This window comes from Rhopalosiphum padi, chromosome 1, assembly GCF_020882245.1.
Source record: "Rhopalosiphum padi isolate XX-2018 chromosome 1, ASM2088224v1, whole genome shotgun sequence".
NCBI classification, from domain to species: Eukaryota; Metazoa; Arthropoda; class Insecta; order Hemiptera; family Aphididae; genus Rhopalosiphum; species Rhopalosiphum padi.
Window position 1 is genome coordinate 5,286,669 of NC_083597.1, and position 15,626 is coordinate 5,302,294.

The 15,626-nt window shown below is 26.4% G+C and overlaps 1 protein-coding gene across 3 annotated transcripts in view; it reads right to left on the reverse strand.

The window, feature by feature from the left end:
* Nucleotides 1-13,257, reverse strand: part of LOC132921403 (uncharacterized) — a 46,751-nt gene extending 33,494 nt beyond the window's left edge. For 2 of the 3 annotated variants that reach the window (XM_060984433.1, XM_060984415.1), the window contains exons 1-2: nucleotides 12,655-12,848; nucleotides 4,172-4,373 (exon numbers count right to left, since the gene is read on the reverse strand). In XM_060984433.1, the coding sequence (XP_060840416.1) occupies nucleotides 4,172-4,357 (186 nt within the window). In that variant the 5' untranslated portion in view covers nucleotides 4,358-4,373; nucleotides 12,655-12,848. Of the gene's footprint in view, nucleotides 1-4,171; nucleotides 4,374-12,654; nucleotides 12,849-13,236 lie in introns of those variants that run through there. The other variant, XM_060984425.1, reaches the window with a different exon arrangement.
* Between the last annotated feature and the right edge of the window lie 2,369 nt (nucleotides 13,258-15,626).

Sequence of the window (15,626 nt, forward strand, 5' to 3'; positions counted from 1 at the left end):
GTGGATTCCATTATTTTCGGTATGTTACTGTAAGATCTCAGATTTATGGGACGGACCCAAAGAAAAAATGAACTTTGTTCGTTTCCCATGTAAATTAAGATTCTAATTATATCATTTATATACCCCCCATAACATGTACTACATACTAAACATAACAATTGAATAGGATATTCAATGTATATACACGCGGCGCCGTTATCGTTATGTGCATAAATTGCCATTGTAATTCTGGAAGTTGTATATTTAGATATATATAAAACAAATTATGAATTAAAAAATAAAAGCAATAACATTGTTGTGTGCACGTTTAACGGTATGTAATTTTGCGTAAGTGTTATGACCGAAACCATGTGCCGGTAGGTTAACAAATTTCAAGTGTGTTCCTTAGATACCGTTGTTTTAGCATGCTCCGTTTATTAATTGCGTTTATAGTGGTTAACTCACCTATCCTAACAAACAAAACTGTTATAACGTTGTTCCAGTAACTTTTTGTCTGTATGAATATTAATTTTTATATATTTTGGATGTGACTTGAATTCATATCGAACATAATATTACATAACTATTTTAATATAAGAAACTACCATCAACATTTAAGATATAAAGATTTCCATATTAGATTATAAATAAAGTAAATAACATTAACTAATTAGTTAAAAATATATTTAAAACTTGGAAAGTGAATCTGTTGTATATACCTAGTAGCGTTTCTTGTGTGTCTCATCATTGAGTAGGTCACAGTAGAGGATGTGTTAAATTTGAATACAATGATGAATCATTCATAAAATCATCGATATTTTTAAAATACTCTAAGACTGATGTGGGTGTGGAACATTATATTATATTCAGTTACAGTTAAAATTAATTTAACTATAAAATAATTTGCAATTTTCACGATTTTAGCTTAAAATATTAATAAAAAGTCGATTTAGCATTTACCTAAATGTATTAGTTAAATTCATAAAAAAACTTTTTATCATACACAAAACAAAAGAAAACTAAAAAAACAGAAATCGAAAATTTAAAATGTCTCTAAATTTCACTGAAAGAACCAAAATAATTTTAAAATTTTATTACGTCTACACAACTTTAATGTGAATATTTTTAGAATTTTTCAAATCTACAGTTATTTTTGAATTATTTTAATTTATTTATGTATGTACCTATTATTTTGAAAAGTTACTGGTCATTTTTTTGATGCTTTTGATATTTCATAATAGTTAAGTACCAACTATCTAATTTGATACCAAAAACCTAACTACCATCAAATTTAATGATTGAACCATTTTACTGTTTATAACGGTAATGACAATTACAAATATATATATATATATATGATTATATGTAGGTAATGTACAAAAACACACATCATTGTATAATCAATACATTCAACACTTTGCTCAGAATCTAAGATTAAATTATATATAAGAAAAAAAAATTAACTACTGTATTTTAAACATTTTATAGAAAAACGCGTCATTAATGTCTTAATACGAATTCTAATTCAAAACCAGTTACATATAATAATAATATACATAGACGATTTGAAATATTGTTAAAACTACGATTTAATTTTTCGTGTTAGGTAAAATTTTTGTTTTCTTCATACTTGGAATAATGTAACAAATTACCAAATACCTATCAACATGACAACATTTGCATATAAAGTATAAAAAATAGGCGATCATTCTACAATTACTTTTGGAAACAGAGCAAATACCGGTTATCGAAACTCTTACAGAGTAAACCAATACACGTCAATGTAACCAGGGACCGCACTTGTACGGACTGATTGACGACAGCTTACACTTGGTTCACACGGTACGAAAGTACATTACCGACGTCTTAATGGTTATAATTTACATAATACACTAATACAGTATAGTCAAGGCACCAATTTTTCAGAAGATTCAGCACAGATAAATAAATAAAAAACAGTTGAAGATTATTGATCGCCAAGGGAGGTCAGTTTGATGGAACTCAACTCTGTTACTTTCGTCAGTTGTCAAAACCTGTTATTATAAATTCAGGGACTAGGGACTATACATTGTTTGAAATGTGATTTTTAGAAAGTGTACATAATCCGTTTTAATATATTTTTTAAATGTATTCTAATTTTTTTTACAATACATAATATTATACTTATGATAATATCAATAAATAACTTGTATTATACTTGGGTACTTAATGATAATTTAATTCACTTATACTGATTATTCACTATATATATTATATCTCCAACATTAAATATCTTAAATTATATGAGTACATCAAGATATTACAAGAACATAAAATAAACCGTGATATTTAGTATTACATAAATTACCAAAAAATAAATAATTTTAAATACTTTTCACTAGGTACTTATTTATAATACTCGTATTATAATACGAATCGATACATAAAAGGAATTCTATACTATAATAAAAATAAGTAAATCATAGTATCTTGCAATAAAAGTTATAACATTAGAATGCAATTTTTAAGTCTATCTATAAAATACTATACATCTTAATAATAATAATAATAATAAAAAAGAATAATCAAATTTGTAAAAATACTAAAATCGTGTTTTAGATACATTGCTGTATACTCTAATCTATATTTTATTCAATTTTGAAATGATTTATTGAAATATGCATACAGAAGTACAAACTATACGACTATTCATAATTCATTTACAAGAGTATAGAGACACGAATATGATTTAAAACATTAGTATCTCTTGTCTATGGTGCATTATACTATATTGTCATATGCATTCACTGGACCACTAAACATCGGTAATCAAAATAGTGGTAAAGAAATCACCACTATTTTAATTTTTTTTCTAAATAAAGCAATTGATTTATTACCTCCTAGTTGGAATTTAGTATAATGTAATATATTGCATTTTGTGAACAATAATAGTCACAGTAACAATGATACATGGGTCGCGCATTACCATGATGTCTAAATTATTATTTTTTTGATAAGTTTGACAATGTGGTTAACATATTTAAATGAATATACATTTTAAATGTAGAATATATCGCGATATTAAACTGTAATATATTCCGTATACATTGTGCTTAGCATTCAGAATCTTGTATTTTGCTTTTTTGTCTTTTACTAACGAAATGGGAATTGGAACCGGAAGTAAACGGAATAACACGAATACGTTCATATGCGTATACACTATACGTCTATACATATATATTATGTATTGCGTATCTTGTCTTGGATCTGTATGTGTATGTACCATTAAAACCAGATAGAACCGGTCACTGTGTTACAACCGGTCGATGGCCGCTAGTGCGCCTCTTGTTTTTCGTGATCAAATATTATAAAATATTTTTAATGCCAATAAAATTGATACTGTATTATATCCCTGACTATCTTTGTTAGAACGAAAATATGAGTATAGAACCGATGTGGAGATGTCTATGAAAGAACTAGAAATTTGAATTAGAAATTAATCTTGCAATAGATGTAATTTATAGCAACATTTGAAAACATATTTATCAATAGAAACGAAACTTATTCAAATTATACTTGTAGATTATTATATTTTTTTTAAATCCAATGATTTTATAACATAATAGTGTTTTTTTTATATTCATTATTATTATTATTACTATTAACTCAATTGTGAGAAGATTATAATATAATTAAGAATTTTACAAATATCTTTGTTATAGATTATAACTTAATTAGTAATTATACAACATTATGAAAAAAATATTTGCTCATAATATGATCAAATATCGTAATACAAACTAAAACTATCATTAAGGAATTTCTTACAAATCATAAATAAGTATTATAGCCCATAGGTTTCCTTAATTTTCTAGATATGATCACAGATTATTTAAAAATCATATACCAAATCTATGTTTAATAAAGTTTTCTTTCACAAAATATTGTATGGTTTAAAATTTTTTTATTTATCTTTCATGAGAAAAAAATATAACATAATATAATTTAAAAATCATTATTATTGTTACCTACATTTTTAATATTAAAATTTCCAAGTTATCCTCAATTTTATTATTAATTATTTTATAGATTTGATATCTATAATAGTAGTATAATATATTTATATTATTATTGCATAATAATTGATTGCAAATATAATAAAATATTACCTTATAACTTAAAAATTTAAATTATAAATAGTATAGATACTTACTTTTTTGGAGTTAACAACCGGAATTTTCTGCTTCACACCATTTTTTGTTACCGTAATACTTGTGCTCGTCTGCGGTATCCTGGTTGGTTTATCCGAAACCCCAATGCCGTTCTTGACATTTTGGTTACCGGTGAATTTCATCTTAAGCTCTGCAACGCTCTCTGTTTTCCGTATGTATGGCCACATCCTGCTATTATCGTGCCTATAACATTATTACACGATACAGCTATAATAATAATATTTTATGCATAATATGAACCTATTGTAAATTTGTACGAGATTTAAATCGTAATTTTTGACAGTCCATCACTAGAAAGACTGGGGTCTATTGAACCAGAAATCCTCAGGTCTTTAACCGGAAATTCAAGGATTTTGAAACAGTAGGTTTGGTGAACCAATAATATTATTATTCTTACCTACTTCTTTTTTTTTTTTTGAGATTTAGTGTCTCACTCGCTTATGGGTAGCCAACTGAGTACATACCGTCCCGCGCTTTGTGTATGTAATTTAAAAATGATTAGTGAACCGTGAAGAATACACGTTTCATCGACTGTTCGAATGAAAAAAAAATCAAATGCACGAAAACCTTCGGGCGGTTAAGAATTCAAAGTAAAATAAAATATCGATAGACCATTGCGAGAGATTGTTTGCAAGATGCACTTGGAACCGTAATAATATATTTTAATTTAAAACAAGTAAATATTTAAGCTTTAAATTATTGTTTAACATGCCGATGATTGGATGTTTTTTGGGCATGATAATAATTCAAAGAAAAATTCAAAAATGTATAATATATTACTAATATAGTTATAATCTGACAACTTAAAAAATAAAACCAATTTTCTTTTTCTGGTTTTATAACAGTTTGCAACAGTTTTCCAAACTGATGATCGTATTAAGTTCATTAAAATCAAAAATGTATACAATTTTAATGTATATTAATAATTGTTATACGTAAATATATAAGCAGTTATTTTTACAATAACGATTTAAAAATAAGTAATATTCATAAGGTTGCTGAAAACTGTAATAATCAATCTAATGAGCAATTTAAATCGTTGTTCCTTTCAAGCAATAAAATTGATAAGACTCTATATGTAGCCATGTGACCATGTACCACGTTAACTTGCAAACATTCTACAAAACGTGTAATTTATCGACATCTCGACATAAAAACAATCAAATATGTATATACACGTTCGAATGTTACGTATAGTAAATCCCATAATAAAACCAAAAAGACTTAATCGCAAAAGCAGTCCCATTATTTTGTCAAGGAAAATTACCGCTAATAACGACCACCGGCACAAATTCGTCGCATTTATTTACAGGTTTAAAAACGTAATGGTAATAAAAAAAAAAAAAAAAATACTACGCACATATGTGTGTAAATTTGTTAAATTGGTCGTATTTTACGACGGCTATAGATGAACGGTAATCGGCTTCGTCGGTGGCGCGCGCCACAAGGACATAATATTAACTATCGATAGCGGCAGCAGAAAACAACACCCGTTGAGACTGACGAGAACTATAACTATAATATATATATATATATATATGCATTATATGGGTATAGGTACGACAGACCGGTGTCATCATTATTATCATTATTATTATTATTATTATTATAAGACGGTCATCGTATTCATTGCGTTAAATTGACTGTGCGATGGACCGGAGCAGTTCAGAGAGGGTTAACCAGCGTGCGGTGCGGCGATATATAGACAAGACGCGTTAATGTCTCTTCCGCGCGTTCGAAATAAAACAGTCATTATACATTATTACGTTCCGTCCTCTCTTTCACACTGTCCCGCCGTGCACCGGCTTACACACCGGTGCAGCGCGCGCGCGTTCGCGCGCGTGTGTGTGTGTGTGTGTTTTTTATGGACACCGCGGTAGAAATAAAAAAATATTGCACCGGACCATAAACGTTTCGGAGTATTAACATTCTTTTGAGGTTTTAAAAATCGTGAGCCCTCCCGATAACATTTCATTTTTGTCATCGACCGCGCGGCCCTCCCACGTCGGCGTGCATAGCTGACCATACACGTAATACACACTATTATATAGATACTTTTCCTGGCGTAACATATACATTATATATATATATATATATATATATATAGTAATATGTACAATAACATAATAATATAATATATTATTATATATATTCGTATAATATAATAATATAATGTTGTGTGTGATCGAGACTTAAATGTAAGTCAACATTTTTCATTGACGACGGAGAGAGAATGTAGGGAAGGGCATTATGTCTATATTTTTTCGTCATACAGGTTTTTTTTCCATCTATATACGTAGTTGGCGAGGCAAAGGGACGAAAAAAAAGCATTTAATGTTATTGTAGCGGTTTACGGTGCTGCTAACTTTATCCGATCGGGTACATGCCAAGTGCAGGCCACAGGGTCAATTAATATGGTTTAGTGTCAGTATTATGTAGATTTTGTTGACAGTTTACACAGTTCACACGACGGTATGAATCAAAAGATATGTTTTATTTATTAAAAAAATATGTATACTATACAATTTTAATTCTATGTCTGAAATAAGCGATTTGGTTAATATAAATTTATATGATTTTCTATTTACAAACACTTAAAACTTAACTTACATAATATTATTTCATTATATTAGTTAACTATGTAAAATAATCATTTATCTAAACGTGTTAAAAAGGTATGTCAAATAATAGAATAAAAATAAAATTTTAAATATTTTTTTATTTTAAATTGAAAGTGTTCATCAGTTTTATAAGTTAAAATTCAATTACTAACGAAAATTTAAATACCTTGATATTGATGAACATTTTTATTAAAATTGTGAACTTTTATGCAATCATATTTTAAAAATAATTTTTAAATTCTATTGAATATGTTTTTATCTCTATATTTTAAATCATTATTCACAATATTGTAGAAATATTTTAACTCGTTTGATGTTCATTAATATACCTACCTATTATAATAATAATATTTTGATTAATAATAAAATAAGACATTCCTAACCAATAAGTTAGTTTATATTTAAATCTACGATTATTTACAACGGTACATATATTTTTTACTATTTTAACATGGTTTAATATCTGGTATAAGAAATATACATAATATAAAAATAATAATAATTAAACAATTAAGTATAACATAAAAACATGAATCAATTTGTAGAATCTACATACTTAATCCTTATTTAAATTAATTATAATTAATAAAATAATCATATATTAAAGTATGTTTATATAAAAAAAAATAGATACCTACTAACGATAATACTTAACATTATCTTGCTATTATATTTTGCGAAGTTGAAAATAATATTCAATAATTGAACAACAGTTATGACTTATGAAGTAACTTACTAATTTGTAAAATACAACATAAGCAATTTAAGTTCGATTAGTCTGATTATCTAATATGCACGCTGTACTGAGAGAACCCTATCAGCCCCCCAGAACTTTAATGATATTTCAGCAATTTAACATGTTCTAATAAATTTTACTAATTATATAATAGCATTATACACTTAAAAGAAACATTAGTTCTATATCAGTGCACCATATTTTTCAATTTAAGCACTAAAAATAATTATTATTTTATATAAATAATGAAATTATATTTTTATATTAGTACAATATATAATTTTATTTGACAATACTTTCACCATTACTTCCATGAGAAAATAATTATAGGAAAATATCGTGCTCAATAGTTTCAGTAATTTAACAAAAAAATGTAATCGTATGTCTTATACACAATTGAACTTTATCGATGCAATTTTGAATAAAGAAATTATTTAAGAAAATCAAGAATATAAAATATTTTAATCACGCAATAAATCAACAATTTATTTAAACAAATTATTGATGTATTTAACAATTTTGAGTACCTAGGTGCATATTCGTACTACATCAAAAATTGTATTCTTTAATTTAACATGAATAATTATAATATAATAAATATTAAATATAATTTATTATCGGTATAATTTATGTATAATATTTTGTATGTTATATAATATATTGTTCACACTTTCACAGCAAATACAACAGTAGTAAAACTCACGCTGTTCTTCACCATATTTACGTTAAAACCGAAATATAGTTAATTTTAAAATATAAATTTCAATACTTAAACTTGAATTAATTTATATTTATAATTTATTTTATTTATTGGCTGTTGCTAACAAATACGGATTTCACTATTATTATAGTAGGTATTAAAAGTCATAATATAGAAAGAAAGAGATAACTAGTAATGTTGAAAACCGAATTTAGAATAAATTACATAATTATAGACTTGTGATACCTACGTGCCTAATAGCTAGTTACTTAAATCTTAATTCTACACTTTATGTTTACTCAATTTAAAATAGGTACTAGTAACTATTAATTAAATAATTATAAAAACAATAGTCAATAAACGCCCACAAAAATATAATTTTTTTAATAATCCATTTATCATACAATTAACCATTACATTATATTATATTATATAAATAAAATATAATAAAACAAGTTATCAGCTATTATTATATATTTATATTTTCCTTAATCACTTTTAATTGATTTTAAATGCCATAATTATTTAATAATAATAATAATAATTTACAAGTTGGATTATAATTTATAAATTTACCTTTTAAAAGATACAAGATTGTTTGTAATTACATAAACTTAGCCTTTAAAGGTAGAATTCAATTTTAATTTATCTAATATAATTTCAAATGTAAATTGTATAGTATATGTACTTACGATTTAATGTACGTTAAGTCAGGAACGTGTATAAACCATACATGTATAGTAATAATATATAAACAAAATTTAAGTTTCAGATTTTTATAGATATCTGTGAAATATAATTATTATATTGGTTATTATTATGCTGGGCTGCTAGGTATTGGACTGAATTTTTTTTAAATATATATGTGTAATAAATAATATGTTTGTTAGTAATAAAAGCATTCCATAGATATATTATTATTTATTAATACCTGATTTAGAAAAAAAATAGACCACTAGATTAAACTTGAAATTGAACTACTTTATGAAATAAAACCATTAAAAACAGCATTCATAAAACTCAGTTATTTTTTCTATTTAATGTAAAATTATAAGTTTTAACTATTTTTCATACAATTTGAATAGCATACTTATTTTGTAAAAGAATTATTTTTTATATGATCAGTTCTTGTTGAAAATATTATATTTACAATTTACGGCAAATAAATTATCCATGCTAATAATTTAAATGTAAGTTTCTGTTTCTTGTGAGTTCAAGTACATTTCACTAAAATAAATCACTTTACTTTATTAATATAGGTATTATAACTCCTTTAAAATAATAATTAGGCAACAGTTTAAACATATCATATTATAATATTATACTCGATGGTAGTCAGAATTATTCGAGTATACATCATTTACATAAATAATTATCTAGTAAAAAATCATTTGGTTTTTTTTTAATGGTCTTTAAAATTATATAAAATAATTGAATAAGTAAGTTAGATGAGCTAGTGAAGTATTTGTCAATATAGTAAAATATATTTAAATTAGAAGTTCTGTATAAAATGTTTACTATAAAAATAATCCAACATCTTTGTTAAACTATTATCTGTTTTGTTCAGATCATAGCATATTATTTATTTCCTTACAAATTACTATTTGTATTATCAATTTATAGTAATATTTAGGTATTACTATGAATTTTTAATACATATTTTATTTGACCTTATTATAGGTAATGTATAAGTTTTTAACTATCTAGAATTTTATATATTATGTACTACGCAATTGTAATTAATTAACAGTGTATAAAAAAAATAATGAATAATAACGCGTATTTATAATAAAATGCTTGTCAAACTGTAATTTATTATACTTTTATATATATCACATAAGTATGAAATTCAACTATTCAATAGCTCACGAGTATGCTGACATGAAAGTTAATTTGTAACTGTTGTGCTTTTAGATGGCGTATTGAAAAAAAAATAGGTAACTTAACGAGGCTTATTTGACTATGTTTCCCACGAAACAAAAAACAATTAAGATATATTATAGTCACTATATCCGTGAACACACACACACACACACGAATCAATTACACATTTAGTAGAATAGCCATGTGTGTAGGTCAACGGAACGCAAGCCAGCTACGTTGGTGTCTATTTTTGTTTTTTTGACCGATGCGTGTTGTTTAATGTTTATCACTAAAGAACCCTAACATTAGATAGTCCGGACTAACAGTAAAAAAACTCAACGTGATACGTTTATTATTTTCAACATACTTAATAACGTGCATTATTAGATTTGTCTACCTTGCTCTATTTAATATCCATATAATATAATTTCAATGAAAACCGTTTATAAATTTTTCACACTATAGGATCTCCACATAAATAATTTTTTTTTCTAATTCAAGCTTAATTTTATAAAATAACGATGTATGCCAATATACCATATCGTAATATCGTATTATAATTATTTTAACGAAATTTCAAATGTATTTTTTTTATTAGTTTTTTATTTTTGTAAAAAAATACGTATTGATACATGCAATATTACACCTACTTGTTAAATAGGTCCAAAGTTATACTGTTGTAATTTATAAAAAAAAATATATTTTGTTATATAAAAAAGTAGTATTCTGCTTAAATAGCATTAACTATATTGTAAAGAAGCCTTATTATAACTAGCAATCGTATAGGCACGTAACATGGCAACTATTTTAAATAATTTTTAAACTACTTAAGCAAATATTAAACAAATTTTTTTTATGGCGTCTGAGTGGGTTTAATCTGAACGTACCTATGAACAAATTATAATACGCATAGGTATAATTTAATAATATTTTAAGTTAAAATAAATATATTATTATTATATTATACATGTATACATATTATAATTTAAGTATTCAGTTTTTAAGATTGTATACTAAAAGGGAAAGGTAAAAATAAATTATTCAGAAAATTTGTTATTCAAAACTAATAGTTATTTTTTTTTATTTATTTTAAGAAACGTGCGTTTATTATGTAATCATGTTTTTAATATACATATTTTTAATACATAGGTACTTATATTATACTCTTAATAAGACCATTATTTTATATTATAAAAGCCAAAAACTTTTAGATTAAATAAATATTTAAATGTTTAGTAAGTAATTAGACATTTTTTTCTTTTTTAGACTAATTTAAGTTTACGAGTTTAAAGAAATTTAATATTTTTTGTAAATGTATTTTTAATGTAGGATTGCACTAAATTAGAAACCAGTATGACGTATTATCGCGTTTAAAAAACATTTACTAGTGGAGACTGAAGTTGTTTACTCTCTAAACTTATAATAATGTTTTGAATTTGAAAAGTGTATAAATTGCTTAGACTGCAGTAGACGCTTAAAATTCAAATTCACTAAATACATAACATGACTTATAAGTAGCTGTATAACTTCATTTCCTTAGAATCCATTTAAGCTGCATGTACTGTTGTTTAGCGTTTAACTGTCAGTATAGTATAATAATAAATAAGTACTATAATAGTAAATGGTTTATCATATTTATTGTCATAAATAAATTACGAACTGATTATAAGTTAAATACCTAATTATTGTACGATTAAAATATTTAATGTGATTTATACAAATTCCATATTTTATTAAGTAATGATATTGTATAGGTACAACAATACCGTATTGTATACAACAAACAGTTAACCTTAAACTTTACATTGAAATAATAGTTTTCATCGCATTTATATAATAAATTTATAAAATAACTCCAAATGGTTATACAAATTAAATTTGAAGTTGAAGTTTCAACTGAAAATTACTTTTACTAAAATAGTCAAATATTTAGTGCCTAACAACTATTTACTATACTTATTAAAATTCGTTTCTCAAAAATAATAATGTCATCATCGCACAGCTGGTAAACAGAATCGGGAAAAATACACAACGTGATATATTGTGATAGACAGAATCGGTTATACCCAAACCTAATTAGTATTTAATAAATTGTATAAACATGCTACTGCGCAAGGCTGAGTATATTCTGTAAGTTTTTTTATTTGAACTCCCTATTAAAGTTTAAGCTAAGTTAGGATATAGTTAGTATAGTTAATATATATATATTCATTCAGTTAAAAGTTGCTTCAAAATGTTGATCGAAAACTAAAAGTTTAAAATGCTATTGGAAAAAGATTAACTCAATAAAAGTTTATGATTTGTTCTCGGCTATATATAACGTATAAACTCAGTACCTAAGACCAATAATATAATGAAATAAAATAGAAATTTAATTTGTTTTTGTGTTGTTTACACATTTTTTCTGAACTTCAATCACCCATTAATTTACGGTTATAATAAACTAGTAGTTAAGCAATTCGAGCTTCGACGATTTACATTTGACTTTGCCGTCGCAGATAATTCACGTGTATGAGTGCATAGCAAATGACAATATATAGATACCTGTAAGTTATGACGACGACAACGACGACAAGTCAACAGCATGCGTGCCCCGGCTCGAGGGTGCGCGTCCCTCTTGCGTTTTTCTACGGTATTTAAAAATAATAATATAATTATTTATTATAGACGGAAACGCGTTGCAGCGGACGGACACCGCGACGGCACCACTCCGGACTCCGATCTGGCCGGCCAGTCAAAAGACGATATTATATTTGCAGTTCAGTCGGCGCGGTTATTTAATAATCATTATATTATTATTATTTTTAACTCGACGCGGTCGATGCGGCGAAAACTCGAACGCAACCGCCGCCACTGACATCGTTACGCGAATATACTCGTAACATGCTCGTCGGTCGTATATTATTAAAACGTCATAAAAATGTTCTTGAAAAAAATAAACTAAAATACTCGTTATGTTATACACTTACAATCATAATTTATTACTTAATTTAATAACCAATAGCAGTATATCAATAATGGCTTAATTAATGTTCAACAATATAAACAATACTGCGCAGCGACGGCTTTTCCCCTCAAAAAGTCTTTCGTAAAAGCCCTGTAAATGTATACTTATTTTATACGTACCAAATAATATATGCGTGTATCTACGAGTGTCGCACGCCCGGCGAATACTTATATCATATTATCATTTATCATCAACAGAAGACCGCCGCGTCCGCATAAACAGTAGGTATAATAATATTATTGTTACAATCACGACGTATAATACCTATACGGCGTATTGTTGTCATAATAATACGCACTATGAACTCGGTCAAAATAGATCGAGACTGGACCGAAGATCGATGGGGCCGTTCCAGAATCAACGTCAAACCTATTTGTCCGCCCCCCCCCCCTTAACGATCGACTCGTAATCCCACCATCCCCGTATGTCACGGTCACAGCACTTACGGTGACTACATAATATTATATACTAATATAATACACTCGTGGAGGTGGTGACTGGAGGTAGCAGAGTACATTATCCGCAGTAGTCGCCGTGTAAGTATAAAATAATTGTTATTATTATTATTACCTCAGTTCATAATATTATATTATACGTTGAACATGGTCTAATAATAATATGTATACCACAACTTTTTCTTAATTGTTCACTTATGTATGACTATTATAAATTTTTTATTTACTGGTAGACGATTTCGTGGATGATGGCATAAACATAAATCTAGAGGTTTCGAAATAGGCATTTGTGCCACAAAATATGGGAAATTTAATGAACAAATGATATAGGGCCTTGGTGCAGTCAACCTAATACATTAAATAAACGTTAAGTAATTTGGATAAAAATATAACTCAACTGAGTTTAAAAAAAGTCGGTTAATATTTTTTTTCAATTATCACCTGGGTGGTCTTATACATAATAAATGTTCGAATAACTTTAAAAATTTTAAGTTCTATACCTAATATTGTGCCTAATTTTGTAGAGAAGTAAAACTACTTCAATCTTAAACTTTAAAGATTGTGTTTGCTGACCAATGGGATCTATAGTCTATACTTAGGCGATTCAGTGATTAAAAGATTTCACAATGGACATGATGTATTTATGTTTAAATATTAATATTATCATTATTATATGCTTTGTTATGGTAAACTGGTAAATAAAAAATAATTAAGACATCATGATATAGATGGTATCTATATACGTAGATATACACACTAATTTTTATGCTTTTATAGGATATTTGACTACTGTACTTATCTACGGTAACGGACGATGGGCAATGATAATAGTAATATGTAATATGAATATATTATGTATGAATATTTTTTTTGTGCAGGCGCCTTAGCCGTTTTCTTATGCATATATAATATTATAATATAATATATTATATAATTATCCATTTCCTTGTAAAAATATCGTTTCGATTCTCAGTTAATTGTATAATGAGTATTACGACTCCGCAAACTCAATAGATGTTTAATATTTTTACAGTGGGTGACGTAACACAATATTCGAATCATGGTCATATTAGGTATACGATATTAATATTATGATGTTACGCATTTATGATAAAACCTACTAAATATATTTAAAAAAATCGTATTAAAATTTGGTTCGTCATCGGTGACCAACTATTTGATCAGTTATACTTTATAAACAAACAACTAGAAACAACAATAAAAACTGATTTTTTACAATTATTTTTGTTTAGTATTACAAACAACATCGTTGTTAGTTTTATCATAATCTATAATAATACATACGATATAATATACGAGTTCATATTAAAATGGTATATTATTTTATCTACGCACAATATGAACTATTCACCTAACAATTTTAATTGACAAATTTCACTAATAATTTCTAAGTATTTGTTGCATTAGCACAACTTGTTAGTAGCGGTCGATGGTCATTAGAATCACATTTGGCTGTTGGTTAGTATCACTCTTTGAAAATTATCCAAACTCGTGTATGATATATATGTATAATAAAACAAAATTCTCGTTTTATTTGTACCTATGTGTAATATTGTAATGTATATAATATATAATATACAATACGACATGGATAATATGGCATATAAATATAGGTTTTGTAAACCAGGTAACTAAAATAGTTACATTCATCTTGCGCCGCAATAGTAACGGTCAGTGTATTATGTAAAATCGATTTGCTTTAAGATATTTTATATTATATTCAACGGTACTTACAAGCATCAGCAGTTTGAATTTTTTTTTGTTCAGTTCGTTGAAAATCGTACAATTATTTTCATGCTTTAGTATCGTGTTTAAGTAGTGTTCGTAATAACATAATGATATGAATTATACGCGACAAGAGTGATAAGACTGACGATTGATTTATAAACTTAAACAGAGAATAATCGACATAGAAATTATTATTGAATCTAAAAATCAATAATAAATCACCTTCAATAATTATTGTCAAAGACTAGTGACTGCAGTCAAACTACATACATTAATAATTACTCGTGTCTCGTATACACCGATAA